A 23,375-nucleotide genomic window follows, 5' to 3' on the forward strand; every position below is an offset into this window, starting at 1 on the left:
GGCCATTGGGGAGGAAAACCAGTTGGGTCTATCCTAGGGCCTGCGACTTCGCTTAGTCGGATGCCATAGTGAGCCCCGACTGAAACAAGGTAGAATTAGCGTCTATTCGAATGGGTGATTACTGAGTAGTGCTACAGTGCCATTAACCATCAACTACATATCAGCGTCGAGTGGCTTATATGAATTTTACCGATTAGTTTAAGGTAGATTGTTTTAGGTTTTCCGACAACTGAAAGATCCCTTGCCGGTTGAAAGGACTAGGGACTGTGTGTACAAAATTAACTGCAAAGATTACGCTAAGGTTTACATCGGACAAACGTCCAGGGAATAGCACACCACAATTGGTGAGCATAAAAGAAGGATAAACAAACCACCAAGGAATACAGAAGAATACCAAACACTGGTCAAAGACTCAGCGATGGCGGTACATGCCTCAGACACGGGACATAGAATAGATCTGGAGAATGTGGAAGTTCTGAGACGGGGACTGCGATTCACACCACAGCGGCTGGTAACCGAGGCGGTGGAAATTACCACGCTTCACAACGTGAATAGAATTGAGGGTGTGGAACTGGCGAGCGTATGGAAAGCGGTCTTAGATAAGCCGAGTCGGCACGTGACGGTGTGGTTGTCAATCCACGTAGAATCATTAGAAAAAAGGGAGTGGGTGTGGAAATCACAACCCGACCAAAGGTCACAGCATCTCACTTACACAACTATCTTCGCACTAGCTCATCCACACAGACGGACAGAAAGTTCAAACGACGTTCAAGAGGGACCATCAAATGAACCAAACCAGAAGAACTAGACCCTAGGCTGGACCCAAACACATGTAGGTTTCCCCACCGACCCAACACTTTTTCAACCACTCTAACACACTAATATCCCTCGGCCGACACCCAACAGAGATTTAGCTTGACTTAGCTGATTGGTTCTCCTTCCGCCTTAAATCTCGACCAGCCTCGGAACCTAGTCACTTGACCTGACGAACCTTTTGTGTCAAAAGCGAAACGTTGCCCAGCAAAAAATCTACCGATTGTTACCAAACTTTTTCGAAAACAACCTACGTCCAATTCATCAGCTGTGCAGGCCTGTCGACGATGTCAATTCTCCAAAAAGTAAAGTGACCGATTCTCTGTTTACTCATTTGACGAACGCATACCCTGAGACGTTTTTTCCTGGAATCACTGAGAGGTCTGGAATTTAGGTTTGTGAATATAATGCAAGCCTGTTTGTGTCCTCACTGTTATCCGAAGGAAATACATGTGTCGTATGATTCGAATAATCACAAACTGAGCAATCACAAACTGTCCAGTTCAGTTGATTCTCACAGCTCATACAGCCTCCGAAGAAGGATGGCTAGAATTAAGCAGAGCAGACTACCGTAGGCAATGAAGCATGCCTCTGATTCACAATCTAATGCAGAGGCACCAGGTCTGCCGATCTGCTACGTAGCAAGAACCCTCTTGTGGTGTTTTACTACCTATATAATTTTGGGGGAAATATCCAAAGAGGTTTCCCTATGAAATAAACGCCAGGGCTATTCTCAATAATGAAGGCGGAACATGGTACGATCAGTCTCCGAAATGCTCCGCCTGTGGTGAAAAGGACCAAGCAGAGACTGATTCGGTCGCAGCACTTAGAAATAATGTTGGTAGTGTGAGGAGATTTGGGATTTTTGTGGAGATTTCGTCTCGTCCTGTAAGTGAAGCCAATCTATGCTGAAAAGCCGAGAAGCACTGTACAGCTGTTTCATCCTTATTGGGAATCATCAGCATTGCGCATCTCACGAAATTCCGAAGAGTCTCGAACCCGCGACCTCCCGGCTAGTAGTTTGAACACTTAACCGTTCGGCCACGAGCGACTGATCCCAAATCTCCTCACACTACCAACAATATATAAGGAGTTCAGTGGAAGAATAAACTTCACCCGATGAGGGAAACTTCTATCCGAGAAGTCGTTGCTCGAGGAGCCAGTCAACACGTGTGACCGCGTGACGTGGATCCCGTGATTGAAGGATGCGCGGTGCTATATCCCGTCTGAGTGCGAGTTAATCACACTTCTGATCAGCCGCTCGTGGCCAACCGGTTAGGTGTTCAAACTACCAACCAGGGGTTCGAGACTTTCCGGAGTTTCGTGAGAAGCGCACTGCTGATGATTCCCGATAAGGATGAAACAGCTGTACAGTGCTTCTCAGTTTTTCAGCATAGATTGGCTCCACTTACAGGACGAAATCCCCACTTAGAAAGAATGTTTGAATCCAAGACACAGGCTCTGCTGGGGTCGACTTTTATTCCCATGTCCCCACAGCCACTTATACAACTCAAAATACGAGCTTGTTTAAGCAGGAGACGCGAAGCAATTTAAAGTCAGATTGATTAGAGTATCCAATTTTTTCGAACAAAGTCACCACACGATCTCAGTGAATCTCAGTGAAGTTAGGCGGATATCATGCCATGTTGATTTGGTGAGTAGGTGTATCCACTTGTGTCTTGGGGCATACAAGCTGTTTAGTTTACAAAAAAAAACTGCGGAAGTACTGGACTCGGTTTTCACTCCTACTACGGCTAAAAAGTGGTGAGTATCATTGACCTCGAAGATAGTTCAACTCCAGATATCGGGCATGCAAGACAAGGCGTAAAAAGCACTGCCATTCCTTCTTTCGATTGTGGCATTCGTACTGACGGTTTCTGCTCGTAATTCATATGCTACTGTTGAACGAACACTCACTTGTAAAATCATTCGATACTGAAGAATCCTCTGCACTGGTTTGAGTAAGTAAGTGCTCACCGGGAGCTTGTGTCCTAGGGACTGCTGACATTGCGTCAGGTGGTTCCATAGAACAGTTTGATTTCTTTCCGCGTGGTGCAGAATTTGCAATGCCCTGAAAAACAATGTTGCGTTTAAATGATAGACCAGGCAAACCATGATTTGGTTAGGGAAAATCCACAGGAACTCGGAGCAATCTGATGAAATCGGTTAGTGTTCACAGAGTGTCCCTGAATAAGTTGCACGAACCTGCCTAATTAGCTCCTCGAGCGACGAATTTTCATTCATTTCGTGAAATTTCTCTTCTAAACGGCAGTGTATATCTACATTTACCTATAAGTATGCCCAACCATTGGCTTATGAATCCCTGTAAGGATGAAGCAGATGTACAGGTGACGAAACAAAGGTAAACGAGAGTCTGAGATAATCAATCAAGATTTGTCTTGTAGGTAATGTCATTCTATACCAGAAAGGCGATAGAACCTGTAAAGCTATTTTATCCTTGCTGGAGATCGCCACCAGTGTGTATCTCACGGCCCCCTGTGGATATTCGAACCCACAGTCGTGCAGCTAATGTCCAGTCACAAATGGCTGGAGTGCAATGTGATTAGCTCACTGTTAAACACAACACCGCCCAATTACTGATTTCACATTACGTGGAGTGAACAACAAGAGCGTTTGAGCTGAAAAGGCGTATCGACTGTTTAAAAATTCGCCACAAGTACTGCACTTATTGGAAAAGGTTGCGCTCCACCTTGGGACTCTGAAATTTGCTTTTTGTTGCACCCACTTTAGGAGGAACATACAATTAGAGAAGACCAATTTTATCCGCCGAAAAAGAGGTCATTGAATTGCTAGTCCCGAAGTCGGGACCTATAGCTCGAACTGCGGCCAAGATAAGCACTTCTATTTAGACTTCTACGAGGAGATCATGAGTACTATGTATCGCAGTGGATCAAAAATTTATTCATCTGAACAGAATGACTGATATGGCCCATTAGTGAAAAGTAAACTCCTATTCCGCTTCCTTCTTTGCCCGATAAAGAGAATACCGGCTATTGTTACTTGAACTTTACTGAGTACGCAATCTTCGTATACGAAAAATGAGCTGGAATCAATCGGATACTTCCACTGCAGAGGAATGTGACTTACCTGGAATAGCTTGTACAAAAACTAACGTAAAGTGCAGAAAACTGATTTTCCAGATTGATGAATGTGCGAGCCAATTCCACCATGTTTGTAGCGTGCTTGTGTAGGTTGGCTGCTAGCATTCTGTGACGCGATTCATGGGAGCGAGAAACGATGAAGACAATAGGTCAGATATGCAGTTCCGATATGTTCACAGAATAACACAGTTTTTAGATGAGGCGTGCGCAAATTCATGAGAATCTGTTGCGTCCAAGGTGAGCAACGTGACCTATTTAACACCCTGTCGCGCTGGAATGTGTTTTCATCTACCTGTCTTCTGATAATTCGTGTGCGCAAATCTTATTGATTAAAGACAAAATGGAAGATGCGCATTTTTATCAAGCTACTGCTTTCTCAGATTGGTCTCGGAAATGTATGTGAAACATCTGGCATCTGTTAGCCTAGGTGGATGTAGTTGGCAAAGTGTTGTCCTCACTTGGACGCGATTCGTATTCAACTAACCTCGAATGTCCATAACATCGCATCCACCAACATGCCGACTGTCTAAACAATCAACTTCTGGGTGTCGATCCTCGGTGCTTAGTCTTCTCGCCGCCAAACTGCGATGGCTTTTAATCAGATATACTCCCGTAGGGCAGTATCAATAACCGCCGACACACTACTCCCCCTAGATTATCTAACTATTGTAGCGGCTGGTTCCTTGGAGAAGAGATATCTTTTAAAACTTTACCACGCGGCTTCGACAGGGCAAGCAGATAAATATACTTTACTACCTTTAAAAAACTTTTCCTCGATTCAAATCCGTGAACAGAGTATTTGGCTTGCCTAAAGTCCTACGGGGATTGGTGGTCGCTGACTTGTTCGCTGAGCTGGGCAATTTGATTGCAAACGTTTCATCACCAGTCGAGGTGACATCATCAGTGCATTAGTGGGGAGCATACTGGTTCGTAGCGGTGGGTTCCACGGGGGATTCCACGTATGAGAGGAAATTCGCTAGTCGGAAGTTCGGGATGGTTGTCAGTCTGTCCCATGTCGGTAGTTCGAAATCCAGAACGGCTATGGGTACGCACCAGTGATGAGCTCTGATCAAATCGGAACTCAGGTCCAGTAAATGTCTCTCTTTGGTGTGGACTTACCAGAACAACTGTAGCATGAGACTGTCTAAACTAGGGTTAGGTGAACAGAAATAGCTGCTATGGAACTAGTTGACTGAAAGTCAGACCCGCTATCTACAGTCGGTGCGTCAGGACAACAGGGTTGTATATTTTAGCGAGAATTGCATGCATCCTAATTGAACGACTACCAATAAGCGACCGACCGACAAACGCAGCCAAGACCTTCGAGTCTTAGTTACCAGAACATCGGACTAAGCACAAACAACGTTGAAGCGCGGTAAAACAACTGTTCAGATGTCATTGAGGTAAATACAATTTCGCATTCCATATAGATTTGAACGGTGAATTCACGATCAATTTTTTTCCGTATACGATGCGCAAGTGACTTTAGTTTGGCTCGATCATACAGAAACTCAGGGATAAGAGATATAATCGGGGGAGGGACATTTGTTAGAACGCAAGAAAAAAACAGCCCAACAAATGGCATTTCAAGTGACGGACTACCAACCTCGGACAGAAAACAAAGGCCTGATCTCCAGAATGGTTCAACCGGGTTATGATCGGCGGACGGTGTAGGATTTGCGCAGCAATTTTCACACAAGTGCGTAGTGATTTACCAATAGTCCTAGTTAGATTACATAACAAACCTAAACGTAGTACTTGAATGGCACCTTCGGAATCTGTTATTTTTTGTGGTAAAATCCTCTCGGGGCTGTTGACTCAAGGAGCGCGTTAGACAGAAAACCACAATGGTTTGCAAAAGTTTGTATATCAGGTATAAATGTTGTGTTTTTATGCAACTTACAACAAGATTAACGTAGCCATCAGCCTGGTCGAACGGGGGATCTCTTAGCCTTGTTTTAGTAAGCTGGCAGGATACAAACCTGTTGGTCATCGGAAGACCGCACTTGGTTGTCCGTTGCTACTTCGAATATCACCACTGAGGAAGCTCCTGTCGTGATGCCGATCTATGCTTGAAATGACATTCAGCTGGTATTGCGGCTCGGTTCCCTACGGGTATTGTTGTTATCTGATAACAGATGTTGGTATCATCTGGATGACGGGACTACCTTGTCACAATGCGTTCAAGCAATACTGGCCTTGCAATATCAGGGCTATGTCCTCTGCACATTGCGCATCTTTCATCAGGATATCTGTCCCAACTACTGAACAAGTCAATCTTTCAGTGAGGCGCAGAGTAGTATGACTAATGCTTGACCCTAGAAGATAGTGGAGCAAACCTTGTCATTCAGAGGTACTAAAAATAAGAATCGGAACACGCACTGGACACGGGGCACAAAATAGACTTAGAAAATGTTGAGGTTTTGAGGCGAGGACTACGGTTCACCTCACAGAGACTAATAGCAGAGGCGGTAGAAATCGCCAAGCATCCCAGCATTAACAGAATGGAAGGCGTGGAACTGGCAAGCGTGTGGAGAACGGTCTTGGGTCACTCGAGCTAACACGTGTTGGTGTGCGATCAGCAGAGGGAAGAGTGGTCATCAGCTGAACTCCACTTGACCTTACGCACCTCCCTTCCCCCCAACTAAATTGTCCTAACATCCACGTCCCCCGATGATCAAGGATCTACCAGTGGCACCCGGGGTGAATCATCAAGTGAAACACCCTGAAGTGGAAGATTAAGGAACGAAAAGCGATCGGAAGTAATTTGAAACTCCTCCAACCCAGCAATTCAAGAATTTGACACCCACGCTAGCCGACAAGAGCTGTTAATTGACACTCAACACTGATCTAGTGTGAAGAGGACTTACTGATTGGTTCCCCGTCTGTCTTATAACCTGGCCAATTTGGTGACCTGTTCACTTGGCCTGATGAAGCTTTTGTGTCAAAAGTGGAACGCTGCCCAAATAAAAACTACCGATTGTTTACCAGGCTCTTCTGGAAAGGGTCAGAATGAGTTTATGTCCAGGGTGCTCCACAATAACGCACTGATGATGTCACCTCGATTGGTGATGGAACGTTTGCAATCAAATTGCCCAGCTCAGCGAACAAGCCAACGACCACCGTCCAGGGTGCTCTTTGATTAGGGACCTTTTGAGTATCTTTCCAAACACCAGAGGTTAGTCACACGTCCGTTTGACACGCCGGCGACTGAATTTACAAGGAATGACCCAAATGGTGCTTCGCATTGCCAAGTGGAGAAGTTTACTCCGCATGTGGTAAATATGCAGACTGCATTTTCCTTCAGGTCCGTATCGTTGTGCAGTGCAAAGTGCCATATTTCTGTCGCAAGTTTTGTTGACTCATAGCCGGGGGTGACAGTTTGTCTTATTCGACGTGACACAAGAGTCATTCGCATCGGTCTTAATGTCTTCCTCCATTCTAGGTTGTTACTATATCCTTTTATGAATGTATAAAGTTGAACCGAGTAGTTCTATCTCAGCCAGAAGCGCGATTACTCAGTGGTTGGAGCGCGGATATATTGACCGGAATGTCCGTGGTTCGAATCCGACCTCGTTATCTCGACTCCTCTTGTCTAGGCTTGGGGAACCTGGCAGTATTTCACTCCTCGTGCTTCCTACGGGTGGTATGGCTGCTATAGTAACAGACTCATCAACCATTTTTTCAGGCCCAGTGTGTTTGTGAGGTAATCCACCCCTGCGAAGTGCTCTACGCCAAAAGCCTCATAGTAGCTAGGGCCAAACTCAAATGATTGGAACCAAGCAATAACAGCAAAAGGAAGGACAGTCATTACTCAGTCGTCCACTTGAGTCAATGTATCATCGACAACAGATGGGGAACCTGGATTTCACTCCTCGTGCTTCCTACGGGTGGTATGGCTGCTATAGTAACAGACTCATCAACCATTTTTTCAGGCCCAGTGTGTTTGTGAGGTAATCCACCCCTGCGAAGTGCTCTACGCCAAAAGCCTCATAGTAGCTAGGGCCAAACTCAAATGATTGGAACCAAGCAATAACAGCAAAAGGAAGGACAGTCATTACTCAGTCGTCCACTTGAGTCAATGTATCATCGACAACAGATGATGCCGTTTCACAGTATCTGAATCCCATTATTATTTGGCTGAATTTCGCCGCTTCGCTTTCCAGGAACAGGTATGGACTTGATATTATCAGGGCTGTTATCCGTACGACCACTGTGGTTGTCAAGAGGTATTGAGATGCCCTCATCTTTTGAAGTTAAGCTCTGACTATCGTTGTTCTGACAGAAGCTATTTCGACCGCACAGAAGTAATGCCCAACTTGAAATTCCGATGAGTGATGATAGAAGTTTGCTGCCAGTGACATAATGTGAAATTATCTAGGAAAAATTACACAAATACACCCAACACAGAGCTTCTCCGTGATATCGCTCAAAAAAGAAGATTTCTTCGTCCATACTGTAGACGTCACGAAGTAGAACGTGGTGAACAATCGATTACAGTTGCTTTTTCCAGCAGTGGATATTGAACTTACTTCCCCGCATAGCATATGATAGTGGGGGTTGTATGGGGATTTGAACTTCCGGTTTTCATTTTTCAGTTTAACGATTCGTTTTTCTGCTGACGCAGTTCTAAGCCAGAATCTACGTACTCTTGCCTGCCTTGCAGCATCTTATGCCTTCATTTGAACAGTCTCGACTTTGCCATTCACATAGAGGACAGAATGCGGTACCGATTGAAGGTCTCACATTTATTAGTGCACGTGGTGACTGATTTCGTTTGGACCTGAGACGACTTCTCATTGGAATTTGTCCGGTGTCTGCCATTTCAAGAACTGCCGGTGCAATGGCGCTGATGAAACAATTGTCCACAATTTTCGGCTGTTAAGGGTCTGGTGTGTCAGGGACGGTCCGCGATTGAACGAATCGGTTGGGGTAACTTGTTTCGCACCGTGATCGGGAAACAAAGGTGCGCCACTAAGTCTGCAACACATGCGCTTTCTGAACGAAGGGTGGCCTCAGGAGAAAAATAAGCTATTTACAGATGTGGTGGCCCTTCAGTGGAGTTAAACGAGATACCCCTAAGACGAATGGGAGCTTCAGTGGTAACCGCTTATTGAATTCAACAACTCAGCGTGCTCCAGCCTGTATAGTTGCCACCTGGTGACCTCTTAACCGTACCAAGGTCACTATTCATTTGTGCCTAGGGACCGGTTTTAAAACTAGACAAAAGATCTTTGCTCACAAGTGAAACGTGACCAGAAGTGAATCGAGTGGACTCTGCTACTTTAACATGAGTGCTTGTTTACCAGGCCAGTGACTCACACGGTGGCAATCAGGGTCAAATGAGCTTTAGAGTAATACACTACTCATAAGGTTGCTGACAACCCTTCTATTAGGCTCGTCAGATAGACGCAATCCCCAAGTTCCCGTCAACCTTATGCTCTACTTGAGCCCAGATTGGTGAAAAACGCTCATCAGAAAACTTAAGAGTGGACAGAATTTTCGGAGACGGGGGATGTCACTCGTCACAACCTCCACGGTAGGTACTTTTACATTGCTGATACTGTTGGGAATGCTAGGTTCCCGATGGACCTGTGCAGACACTGGAACCATCAACATTCTGAACTAAACCAGTGACATTGTTCGATCGATTTGGTCGGTTTAAAAAAACCTGTGACAGAGCAGAAAGACGCTCTAGTCCCCCTGAGTTAACCCACGAAACCGGTCCAAATTCTGGTTCCTCGACTGGTCCTGTCTAGGCTTCGGCAACCGAACAGCCCTTGTGTTTCTTCCGAGTTAGACGACAATTCTGCAACGAGAGGACAACACAGCTGAAAGATTATTATGTCTACACGCATGCTATACACCGAACGGACTGCTTAAATAATCACATCAGTCGAAAAATCTAGGCAGAATAATTTTTTTCTCACAAACCCAACGTACTTAAGTTCAACTGGTGTAACCTACCTCGGATATAAAGCGGAAAATCCTTGGATATGTCCTTAACTTTAAGAAAAGAAAAGCCCACACAACCTGAATTACTTGTTTCTCTGAACCATATTTGAACGGTTCTGGTAATCTGATGTCACAGTTCTACTCATGAAAGTAGAGAACACCTCACCAAATATACTCGGTTTGATTCTCACCAGAGGCTCACCTAAATCCCAGCTAAATCACTCGTATACGATATTCTTCAACTGAATAAGCCGCACAAAGATAATTTTATGCTTCAGAATTTCATAAACGAGAGATCCAGCTGAGATGCAGGCGACTTACCTGTAAGGGACGCGTTGGCATGTGGATTTCGTGCAATTTGGGCTCAAGTAGAACGGAAACTAGGATACTACGCCTATCTGAGGAGCTCCAGGAATGACGGAACCGGTTGTAGGCTATCGAAGCGCTTTCAGCAACCTTGGGAGTAGTTTCTCGTTAAAATAAACGCGTTTCATGCTTAATTATTATATTCATTAGATCGGTGACACCAACTAAGCTGTACCGCAGGAATCTGGGAAGCTGTTCGAATGCACTTTTGAATGTTTTTTTTTCAAGTCACATAATATACAGATTTACCGGGTAGATCGGGTCGATGTAAGTGAAGATTTTTATGGTATCGTTCAAAACCAACAACTCTACCTGACAGACAGTAACGGGGGGCGCAGAGTCCGATCTAAGAACATGAAACTTATAGTCAAGAAGTGCAGCGTTTTATATGGTGGATAAGGTCTTAGTGAACCGAATGGGGTAGATGGGTTGGCCATCTACGTGCTACAGTGTAGGGCGTTTAGGACACATGGGGGCTAAAAATATGTGCCATGACACAGATGTGGCTGCATACTGGTGTAACCGTGATGCTACTGAAGTGGGGCATGCGAGTAGTATGTTTCCTCGTAACTCTGCTTTGCGTCTCTTGAAAAGTGAGATCTAGTGCGGAATGTGTGGAGTCGCTCTGCAGCATGTCCTCACAAGTGAGTGACAGTCAATGAATATCCAGGAAAGTTCAGGAAGACGCGTTCAAAGAGAAGGTGGATACTCAGTTTTTGTAAACAAGATGCATATGAGAGTTTTGCTTCCCTGTCCAATAGTCTATAAGTGTTCATTTGGTGTTTTCTAATAGACAGCTCCACGGAGACGGTCTTCTTCCTTTCACTGATAGGTATTCTTTTGTTAAGAGATGCAATTCGTCGGGGAATACATATACATATATAAAGTGCAGGTACACGGAAATGACCTAGTAAAACTACTTAAAAAAACAAACAGCAGCTCACTGGTGAAATTGCCGTAATCCAGGAATTCGACCAAAAATCGTTTCCACTTGATCTGCATCCAATTCCGGTATTTTCCGCAGATTATTCAGATAGCCCTGTCGGAGATGAAGAGGGAAAATCAATGGATTGGTTTACGTGTATTCGAGGTTTTGGTAGCAGGCGGTTCAAAAATTTATTTCATCAGCCATTACGCACCAGCCAATAAATCGCGGGCACACATTGCTCAGAGGATTTTCAGACTTCTCTTGGGTTTAAAAAAAGCACTCACAATTAATCCCATCCTACCTGCCTAACTATACAAAAGTGGTCAGTTCGTATTTCTACATTTTAAGTTGCTAAATTTTGGACAAATGATCCATCACAAACAATGAGCTGTGGAATTCGGGTTTTGGTGGCAGCTTTGGGGGGTCGTAATTAGTCCGACGTCAAAATTTTGGAAGAAAGTGCCGAATATATCCAAGGTTAAAGGTTCTTTAAACAGAGGATTATAGGTGCTTGACATAATCGAAGCGTGAAATTTAGGGTGTCTTTTAGAAGGCCAGAATAACACTACTTATTTCGAGAAAAACACTCATCTGCAAATCAATTTGGCTTTCACGAGAGACTCAACTGAATCTCCCGTTTATGACATTCTACAACTGAATGGGTTCAAATAGAACATAGGGTTGACGGAAACTCGGGGACTGCATCTATCTGATGAGCCCCAAGAAGGGCGAAACCGGTCGTGGGCTGTCCAAGAATTTTCAGCAACCTTGTGAGTAGTTTCCTTCATGAAAACACGACTCACTGTTTTTAAGTACGGATAAAAGTGTAGTCAGAGCGTAGGTGGTAGACAGCTTTCGCCAGTTTCGGGCAAAGTAATTCGATCAAAATTTAAGACGTCCTGGAGTGGTAAGTCACTTCAGTTCGTTGATTCGGGTCGTTCGCTTACCTCGCTGCTTTATGCATACCGTACTATCGTGTGTTGAGTTGAATTTTATTTTGTTATGTTACAATAATTTGCCATTTTTGCGGATTTCGCGTACTTAACTGTAAACTATCCGTCTTGACGCGGTGTTAAAGCTGACTTCCGGTGACCATTGTTACGCAGGCAAAGCGAATGATGGCTCGCACTAACTTGCCATCCGTCTAACGAAGGCTGCGCAATGACCGGTAGGCGTCACCAGGCCAAAGGGTAATCAACATCAGCAACACAAGTCTACATTGACATTTCACTGCCGTACAGCCACAAAATCTACTTAGTTATGTTTTACGACTTAAAGCAAAGAACCAGAGAAGAGTGAACGAGGGCGGGACGTGATGCCACTCTACCGCGGGTATTCTGAAGTGTCTACTCCCCCGAGCGCTCAAGCAGATGGTCTGGAAAGGAGCTGACATTGGTTCACCACTATTTTTTTCAATGTGTCCAGCGAAGCCCACGGAGCATTGCACGTACCGCATTTTCGAAGTTCAAGTACACCACCAACACCCAAACTTTTCGTAATCGCTTTCGCACACTTCGACAAAACCATCAAGTGGCTTGCGCAATTATGAAAGGAGCACGGAGATTTCTTCGGTAGGTGACTTTTTGGCATGCGGGGCCTGTGGTTGAACCACCGTAGATAATGGATCCGCGACTGAAGTATCTATCAAGTGTCTGGCAATCATACAACAGCGCAACCGTCGCTGTGGCCTCTGAAATCCAGTGATACATCTTTTTGGCGCCACAAATGAAGCAACTTGGAAAACGTAAATCGACTCCATCAGACACACTTCAGTCAGAGATAATTCGACTATCGAGGTATGTAAAAGTCTACGTAACCTCCATTGCCCCTCCGTGAATTACAGGAAACGTGCAGAGACTGCACAGTCTGGAGCATAGCTTTGCAGGTTCGAGGAACATGCCGAGAGAAGGTTTGATGTTAATTAGTACACCTGACCACGCCTTATCTTCGTCTTCAGCTTCGTCTCCGTCAGCGGTGTATTCCAGACCCACAAGGTTCTTGCTAACAACGATTTGAGCACAGGGTTCTTGAAGACGCTCCAGCGGCCGTCTCATTATCTATTCGATGATGTGCTAATATGGGGTCAAACTGACACCTCTGTGTTTACTACATTCAGATAAAGTGATGAAGATGGGCACTAGTTAGGACTGCTCAAACTGTCTAGGATGACGTGTTTCTCTCAGAAGACATTGGTGGGCTAGATAGGCACTAATTGATGCATTCATCTACGTTCTTGTACAGGGCAGGTGGAAAGTTGTCGGAACCGGGAGCCCGACAAATCTTGAGTACGGCCACTTCTGAAGCCGACAGGGTCTCCACATTTACAGTGCGCCTTCTTATCAAAGGCCAACAGTCCGGGTTGGAAGTAGCATTTGGCTTCGAAAACTTCGGTCCAATGGTGCAAGCGTGCTTTTCCGCGGGATATTGAGATCGGTTTTTGTTCCTGATTGTCTCACTTACAAGTGGCTTCCGAAAAATTTCCAAAGAAAGCAAGTGGAACGTGCGCGCTTTTGTAGCATTTCTCGCCTCTTCCTCTCCTTCGACCTTTTGGACCCACCGAGTTTCTCGCTGTGTTGGTATGCTTAGTTTTACCGGGGGCGAGACGGCCCAAGTGGTTAGAGCCCGAATTTACTGACCGGAAGGTCCGTGGTTCGAATCCGACCTCCGCCACTCGACTTCCCCTGTCTAGGCTTGGGCAACCTGGCAGTATCCCAGCCCTCGTGCCTCCAGCTGAACGCTTTCTTTTCTTTCTTAGTTTTACCTGTCATCAAGCCCACCCTGTTTTGGGTTGCGGCCGATGAGGTCTATCGCCTGGAGTCCGGAAAACCTACGGTTTCAACGGAGAGACCGACTGGGTTGTAGTGAGGGGAGGGTTACGATGTCACGTACAGCTTTGGGTGTCTCGCTAGAGTGATGGATCGGATCAGCAAACAGGCATTAGAGGAGTAGGTTCACGAGCTTTTCAACGGCCAAGCTGTATGCGCATTATTTTGCGTGGGCCAGAAAATAGCAATGAGAAGCGGCAGCAAACAACTGCACGGTTGGAGTTCTCGCATTTATCCCAGAAGGAGCTCCAGTAACTAATGGTATCGTGGTGTAGTTGGATTCACGGCTGTTTTGTTAGTCGGCACTAAGCCGTCAAACGATTCCCGCTCTTTGGAAAACTAGTACTACACTGGAGTAGTAAGTAGCAAGATGTTCCCGCTGTTCATTATTTTCGTGTCCAATATGAGATGACCATTCGACTGAACCTCGACAGCTGTAAGCCTACGTACGTGAAAATTCGCGTCATCAACGACCCACTTTAGAAAAAAGCGCCCAACACCTCAGGAAAAATGCATTCTGCAGATTCAGGGTCTATCGTGGCGTAAGCCGATGGACTCCTCTTAGAAGCATCTCACTTTTATTAGCAAACGAACCACGTGACGAAGACTACCAACGAGCATATAACCAAGAAGACACGTCTCCGTTCGGTGGTTCAAAGTATTACTCACACAGGACACATTTTTGCAGCGGCCTCCGCGTCACCACTTATGTGAAGCCGGGAAGCGAGCAGGAGAACAGTCGGTTGAGTTACAGTACTTGTGTCCCGGATCCCTGTTTCTGACAAACAGCAGAGAAAATCTAGTATACGAGCAAGAGCCAGTGTTTATCCCGAGTGCTTCAGTTTTCTAGGATCGTAAAGTGTTCCCTAGGGAGACGGACGCGGAGAAGTTGTAGCTGAACGCTGTGCGAGACAAACATTGCGGTCAGAATGCTCATACTGGGGTGGAATGGTGGAGAATGTGTGAGAGTGTAAGAGGAGAGACGTCGCCACTGTTTACTTGTCCTTACGTGATTCACCACCTGTGAACTATCCTCTGGGCTTACCGATGGCTTTAAACGTGTCCCCTTCTGGCAACTCTGCAGTACCCTTCCTCTGGGTTTACATCGGGTACATTTGGCTGTAGATGCGGTAAAGATGAATCACATCTGGCATTAGCCGGTGTGTGTGTGGGTGTTCACTGCCATATTTAGCCTGCAGAAACGGATGCCAGTAAACCACTGTCAAGACACTTCACCATGACGTTTATTATAAACTGGAAAATAGAAGTAAATAAACGTTCATGAATATGTGTTACAGAATTCAAGCCGTGAAAGCCAGTCCCATGTTGCCAAAGGAGTGGGAACAAAAACGGTATGATTATTTCTTTGGAGAAATGGTTTGATCCGTCTGGTACGGTTTCCATTGAAAGAGCTTCACACACTCCAAGGAACGGTCGACTTCTCGATAGTGTGTTTTCCACCTTTCACAGTTGTGTTATTTCCCTCAAATTATTGATTACGGTGCTCGCCGTTTTCACCCTAAATGGGACTGCAAGCTTAGTTTACGGAATTCATCACGCGCTTGCGTTAGGGTTTAACCAGCTCAGGGTGAAAAGGATGTCTATCGTGACAGGTTCTTGGAACGACTTGACCTCTCACTGACTGGGTGACATGGGTATATATACTATGGGTGATTTTTGACATATCTGAATGAATGAAAAGCAAAAAGGGCTAGAGACTAACACAGCAGACCTCAGTATCATCAATACTTACCACAGTTGTTACCACTTTCTGACATCGAAACTCCTAGGAAGGCTGACGGATACTTACTCTACAGTCGGGATTCATGAATGCTCCCTCTGCTTAACTGGTTTTCTCTTTAGAGCATGAGAAACACTCTAATTTGCTTGTAAGATCAAGGAATTTCAAAAAAATGCTCTAGGCATATCTATTTGTGAATCACTCATTATGTCGGAAAAACTGAGGTATTGTAAAAGTTTCTACAAGACAAAATCTTGGAAACTGAATGAATCGTGTCCCATGCAATATTAGCTGAACAAAGGGGCATATCTACCACCGCCTTCGTAGAATTCGTAGTACACCGAGTAATTCTAAAATTTAAACAAAAGCTAAGGAGATTTTTGGGAAGCATATGTAGATGAAGGGCATCAAAAACCACGGAAGGCTTGTTGGATACTCTTTCGAATCAAACTTTCCTAAAAAAAACCCAGTTAGGCTTTTGTTGACTCCAAATATTGGAAGAGGCTTAAAGCAGAGTTTTCGGTTCAAGGATTGAAAGTGCGCAACGGGTCACAAGGTTGTCCTGTATGGATTTAGCCTTCCGATTCATATGTAGACAACCATCTGAAACGTTTGGCACGTTCATTCCGCTATCGACCAGTTGAGCACACAGTAACTTTACTTCCAATCCTTCCAATTTAGTGCATTTAGTTGCCTTTGGAGAAAAAACTCCACGCTATGTGTGGTGGTGCATACTGAGTGACCTTGAACTCCTGTGCGAGTGGTGTGCGTGTGAGTAGTCTAAGAGTGGCTCATAGAAGTAACTCGCTATCAACGTACTAACCGCCAACATCGTAATTTCTGTTTCTAACCACATCTCAAAATGTCTCCCATGAAATCTCAAACAGCCTGATCACACTGGGATAGTACACTAGAGGTATTGAATTAAGCAGTCATGAGATTCTCACTTGTTCCAGATCTCGTAAGTGTTGAACATAGGAGTCCTCCGTTTCAATCAATTCGACGACAGAACAGCGCAAACGCCGAGATGATAGATCAGGCGTGACCGGTGCATCGGGTATCTGTGTGACATTTTCTTCCGAACTGGCTCGAGCTTTCGATGACTCGTTAAACCTCACAACGTGTGACTGCATTCGTACTGAACTGAGTGGTAATTTCACTTCAACTGGTGGCCAAGGTTTCACCTCATTCGCGTGAATTGCTGTCATTCGCAATCAATGAGGACGTCGAGGCTGTAATGAAGAAAAATACGTAAGTGAAAGTACGTGTACAACTGTAGGTCAGTAATGTGATAGATATATCATGTGAAAATCAGCTGATTGGTGTGGTTGGACGGACAACCATTTACTCGGGTCGACCTGTCTGTATGTATCTAACAGAAGTATCAAAAAAAAACGGAACGCAAAATGCTATGCACAGTTACTGACGGCGCCTATCACAATAATGCCGTAATATCCTGCAGGATGTTTTGCATGCATACAGGTATTTCAACCTTCCTGGGTAGAATAACTGACATCACATTTACTCGGCTACGTTGGCTGAGCAAAGATTGGCAGGTGATCTGTAATCAAACGACAATGTTAGTGTGGAGCTGACCATAGTTATTTAACTGCAGTTGTACAAAGTAGTTTGCAAAGTGCAGTGCATAAACAGTGTCAATGTGATCACACTCAGTTTATTTCTCTCAGCACCGTACAAACGAGGTACATTTGTGAGGGAGCGACTCTTCTCGGATTCATACTTCGTTCGGAATTGATTACTTGCAGCTGGATCTTGACTGACCTCCGAACAGTTCCTTGGGATTTTAATGGTTTCGTATTCTAAACACCAATTGTTTTCCTACAGTAACTTCGGCATAGGCACACTAACATACAGAATCTTCAATTGCTGACAAAAAGGCGAATGTCGTGCGCGATAACACATTAATACCGAGTGGACCCCATCCAATAAAGATCAAGTGACTCGGGGTTCGCTGGTTCATGTACCTGTGGACGTGAATAATCATACTGATATTAACATTTTCCTGCTTCGTTCTGCCCAGCAAGTTACACGTTGAAAGACTCGGAGAACATGTCAACGATCAGCCACGGTTTGGTCGGAATGCAGACTTGGTTCGCAGGATTCCATCAATTTCCCATCCGAATTTCCATGCAAGGCGCCAGTTGGTATATAGGGAGGAAAGTGGGGTGCCAGCACACACCAAGACGTGTTGCTGGAGATGACTCAGATATGGGGCGAGTTCCTACTGCGATAGAAACCACTTTTTGGACAGTATACAATAAGCGCCGCGGAAAATAACTGACGTGCGTCACGACCAAAGTGACATGTATGTCATTTTGTTGGGTGGATAACGGACCACATGTTCAGCTCGCTTGAAGAGGATTTCAGTCATCTACGTTGACTTGTCCAAAGTCTTTTCGTTCTTGCAGAGATAGTGTAATACTAGCGAAAAAGTTGAAATTCCTGTAACGTCAAAAACGACATGTGTTGAGCTCTGATGGGGCGAGATCTGCAACAGTTGTTCATTCAAAATTCACTAGCAATGTATTGATACCGAAGCGAAATCGTAATTAAAGCGTGATTTCATAGTGTTGAGTTTGAGCCGACTAACACTGTCCTGTGACAGAACATTTGATGAGTATGCAGACGCTTCAGAAATCGAAACAATTAATAAGAGAACAACATATTTCGTCCAACATAACCCACTCTCGTTGGACAGTCATATGACGATCCACTTTAGGTTCACTAAATAATTTAAATCAGAAGTGCGGCAGAGCTGCGAGAGGGCCGTTTCAGAACTAATCATCATCCATACCACCTTACCCAAGACCTCAACACCTAGGTTATTTCGGATCAGAAAGAGTTTCCGACCGTAAAATGAGGTCATTCTTCTGAATCCAGAGTCACCTGACGATGATAGGGGGTAGCCTGCATCTTCCATGGCCTCATCAGTGCAACAAGGCATAAAATGCATCAGAATCGACGACGTCAGCATAGTGAACTTCAAAGCCACGGATAATCCTTTAAGAACTTTCATGTTGAATTCGGTGACGCTTACTTCCGACGGAGCTAGCGTAAGTTATTGCACGCATCCTCGATCCCAGGCGTCACACCTCCGTTTCATTGAGAAATAGTGTGTTCTAGGATTGTCCCTGCACGTTTTTGAATGTATTCTAGCCACACTATTGCTTTTGATCCATTTTTCTTACTTTATCGTGTTCTTTTGCAAAATTTTCACCAATACTTCTTAATAACTTACATAAATTTGGCCTCCATTCATCGAGAATAAAGCACGTCTAACCTAACGCCACTAGTCTAACCAGATTCTGGTGAACAATACAAGGGAAAAATTGGAACGCGGGATCATCTGAAATGTGGACTGTAGGGAACAGGCGCTAGTACATTTCTTTAGAGGAGATGTTTCGCAGACTCTGAAATTCAATCTTTTGTTCCAGCGAACTGGCCTTCAAGGACGTACAAGAAATAATCAAATTCGAGCAATGTGGAATACCTAACGTATTCTGAGAGCCTCAAACTACGCAGTGCACGAAACTACAAAACGAAAAGGGCGCGGAATGAAGAAGAATCAACTGACTGCGATTGCAGGCACTATTAGGCATAAAAACACGTAAAACCTCAGCTCATAGTGATTTCCGTTCAATTGTTGCGTAACCATATGAAAGTTCAAATAATCGCCCTAGAATTATAACTGAAACCTCAAGAACGAAAGCAACAACTGGCACAAAGCATCTACTCAACATAATCGATGAGAAATGTCTAGAAACGCAGTTGCTTAAAGAGCAGGTGTAAAAATCTGTAAAACTTAGTTTGACATGGCTGGGGTCAATAGATCGTGGCAAATTTTAAATAAGAAAGTGGGATCTGTCGGATGTACCGAGAGGAAAGACTGATCCTCAACAAGGCGACGGTCTAAACAATTGGGAAGGGAAAACCAGCATACAGTGAAGTGGTGTACTATACTATTCTACATTTTACTACATTATGTCGTAGTATATTACGTCACATTATTATGCAGAGCACAATGCTCCATCTACCCTACCATACTACACGATTTCAGACTCGTTCGGCTTAGCACCCTTCCGGTTCCTAACTGCCATGTTATCTGAAGGAAGCACAAGGGCTGGGATACTGCCAGGTTGCCGAAACCTAGAAAATGGAAGGCGAGAGGCAGAGGTCGGGTTCGAACCACGGATCTTCTGGTCAGTAGATTCGCGCTCTAACCACTTGAGCCATCTCACGCCTTAATATAATCATCATCTAATTCAAACTACTTTAAATTACGACCACTTGCGTCAGATCGAAATTTCAGCCATTAATACGAAGGTCTGCTGCTCACAGTGGACAGACTAACAAAAGCTAAGAGTAAGAGAGCGTCACCATAATATAACATCATTTCTGTGTACTATGGCTGTATGGCTCAGAATTAAGCGCTTTGGTCCTGTTTTGAGAGTATCGAATTGGTGCTTGCTCTAAGTTTTAATCATCCCACTCGTAACCATATCTCCTTGCTCATTCACAAAACACTTTCGAGATGAGACCTGACAGCCTTCGCTAAAGAACCTCTGTCGAAGCTTCTCCGAATCTGCTGTTCTTACAAACGTAACGCTCAAAATAGTCATAACTGCATAACACTGTTTTATGGGAAAGGTTACGATAGACAATTTGAGAAGATAAAAACTTCATCATTTGTCCTGCCTCCGTTCCCATACTCCAACCTTACATTTACGATTTCATATTGATTCTCATGGATATGATATCCACATATGGAAACGGAAAACATTCCCCACCCTTCTTTGATGTACGATTACGCCATCGACTCGTTTCTGTCTCGTTTCACTGTTTTCGGACAGAGCCGATCAATTGTAGGTGAAAAAAACGAACCAGGTTGTCAAAACGGCTTTCCTGGGTCATTAACATTGAGGATATGAAAAGCACACACGTTTATCATTGAAATTAAATTTCAAACCTCCTATGAAATGTACTAAAGTAACTTCAGTCGAATAATTCAACAGTGTCATTTCGAGATTAGTATATTCCTAATAGGCTTTCGCACGACTCCTCATGAACAAGTAAATTTGTTTTGCGGTGTGTGTCTGTGGTGATCTTTATTGCTACGTCATTTGATAGTTATTGGCTAAGTTATCATCAGTCCATTGAGAACAGACCTACAAAGTGTGAAATTTACACGCAACATGAAATCATCTGTGGCACACTGCGATTTTCAATGATTTTGATAATCGTACTTCGTCTGAGTACATGTGCGTGCGGAGTGTTAATATGACAAACCAAACTGTTTTAAAAATGGTCCCACATCTAATCTCAATAGCAAAATTTATAGACTACTCAGTAAGCTGACCAGTGCTTCCGAAATCCTGATACAAACAAGCGAATTCGAATGTCTTTTGCGTTTATCACCTTGCTTCCACCACTCTAGGGCATAAACGTGACAAACCATGTGTCCACAGATTCACTTCGCTACTAGAAATTCTTTGAAGTTCTGAGTGACTTCGAGACATTTGCGTAGAAATCCGGTACCAAAAGGTTGCTGAAAATGTTCTTGGACCAGATGAAAAGGTTCCAAAACATGTCTGCAGCAGTATTGCCTATTATATGATTCTTACAGTTTGGAATACACCATCATCGAATTCAGAGAGAATGACTTCAAAAAGCGCTAGAATTTTATGGGGAATGCGAACTGAATAGAATCACGTGCACAAAGTCACGAGTCGAATGCCTACCGTTCAAAATTTCGACAACTAGTTGACTGTTTGCTTCGGCACCACAATGACCGTCTAGGACTGACATATTCATAACCTTATAACCCACAAATTTTAAACTGGCCAAGGGCGGTCAAGTTCCCCATCACGGCTTGACTGTTTCTAGTACCGCGGACTAACTCAAGTCACGTACATGTTCACCATTCTCCCGGTGCCTGAATGGTCAGAGTTCCAGCAAAAAACGACAATTTTTTCAACTACATTGGTCTAACTGAATCTTATGTTGGGGATCTCTGACTGTGCCGACGAGATCAAGGTTGAGTCATTCTCCTAACCATCTTAGCTGAAGCGATTTTTAATCTTTTTTTTATTTAAGCGACGTCATTCGGGCCGTCCCACAACTGGGGTTAAGATTTATCAACAGAATCTGATTGATCCACTCGTTGTGTCGAAAAAGATGGACTCAAGCAAATCTCTACAAACACATGTGTGGAAATTTTAAGATATTCCAACACACGCAGACAGAAACACACACACACACGATCGCAGTTAGATTTATCCGTGTGACATAGGTCTTATTTTGGCTGAGGCAGTTATTGATTAACCAGATTGATCCACTTTCTTTCTATCATACGGGATTCCATCTAATTAGTGTTCTGTCACCAATTCGTTACTTCGAATATACCTGTTGTGGTTTGACCCATCAAATCACACCAGAAATAACCAAAAACGGTCTGCTTGTTGGATCGATCAACATGATGAAATCCTTGGAGGACGATGTTTATGGACTAACTTTTAATGAGTCGCGTCTCATCCCCGCAATGAACTAGTAAGTGAATCTACTTTCTGCAAAACGCGCAAGCTTCTTAGTTAGTGTTTGAGAACCAAAGACCCAATTCTTATGGATAGTACGCTAAGATGAATGTCATTTTTGAGCACAAGCTCTGACCACTACTGAAACTTGGTAACTAAGACAGCCGCGCTTCTTAGCGTGTAAGCACCAACAGCCACATACAGTAATAATATTCCTGTCCACACGGAAATTGCGGCTATACATTTTTGGATAGATCTAGTTATGAGTTTTCATGGCTTGAAATTTCAGAAACGAGAGCCATCCCTCTTGGACGGCCACAGGTAAATCCCGACCATCACCGTCATCAACGGCGAAACAACGTCAATATGCACCTCCGTCTAACTACCGCGAAACTGAGAAAAACGCCCGGTGGAAAGAGAGGGGAAGAGCTGGGAATTATTACAAACGGTCTTATGGTCCTCTGGAAGACTATCAAGAGCAGGTTATCTGAACCTTGGAAAAGCAACTAGACAGATTCATTTAAGCATCATATTGAAGCAAGACGCCAAACGTCAATTGTGAACCCCAATCAGTATCGGCCAACCATAAAACGATAGATGGACGCTAGTTAAGGAGTCCGATACCATTCAATAGGGCCGGTTAAGTGCTGTGTTCTGCCGGGTTCCCAATCATGTGCGAAGTAGATCCTGCGGAAAAGAGTGCAAAAAGACGCACAGCACCCAGTTTGACAGTAGCTGCCTTGATTTCACCTTGGCAATCTATACTTTCCCAAGATGGCCCGTCGCCAACAATAGATCGGAGTTGAAAACATTGGTAGGCGCTGTTTGAGGATGCGAAATACATGATCGAAATAGTGAATTTCACCTACAGCTTTGCTGATTTCAGTTCTAAAAGCCTGGTTGCAAAGCACGATGATTGTCGTATTGCTACCACAGTGGTTTGGCTTTTGGGGTACATGTTGCCACCCTTGTTCCAACCAAGAATATGACCTGGAATTTCCGTGAAATGTTAGCTGATGCCATCCTTTCATATCCACTAATCGGCAGTTTTTGGGATGTACTATCTCAAGCATC

The 23,375-nt window shown here is 44.3% G+C and overlaps 2 protein-coding genes across 2 annotated transcripts in view; one reads left to right on the plus strand and one right to left on the minus strand.

The window, feature by feature from the left end:
- The window catches only part of T265_03758 (hypothetical protein), a gene marked incomplete at both ends in the record, with an annotated part of 39,621 nt that extends 22,638 nt beyond the window's left edge, over window positions 1-16,983 (minus strand). The window contains 5 exons of the mRNA XM_009168311.1: window positions 2,731-2,884; window positions 2,926-3,018; window positions 3,922-4,041; window positions 11,201-11,295; window positions 16,698-16,983. Coding sequence (XP_009166575.1) covers window positions 2,731-2,884; window positions 2,926-3,018; window positions 3,922-4,041; window positions 11,201-11,295; window positions 16,698-16,958 — 723 coding nt within the window. The remainder of the gene's footprint in view (window positions 1-2,730; window positions 2,885-2,925; window positions 3,019-3,921; window positions 4,042-11,200; window positions 11,296-16,697) is intronic.
- Window positions 419-21,990, plus strand: T265_03757 (hypothetical protein; the record flags this gene model as incomplete). Its single annotated transcript, XM_009168310.1, has 2 exons — window positions 419-622; window positions 21,865-21,990. 2 exons carry the CDS (start codon window positions 419-421, stop codon window positions 21,988-21,990), a joined length of 330 nt encoding a protein of 109 aa, XP_009166574.1.
- Window positions 21,991-23,375: the final 1,385 nt, after the last annotated feature.

The sequence above is a fragment of the Opisthorchis viverrini genome (genome assembly GCF_000715545.1).
Source record: "Opisthorchis viverrini unplaced genomic scaffold opera_v5_60, whole genome shotgun sequence".
Taxonomy (NCBI): Eukaryota; Metazoa; Platyhelminthes; class Trematoda; order Opisthorchiida; family Opisthorchiidae; genus Opisthorchis; species Opisthorchis viverrini.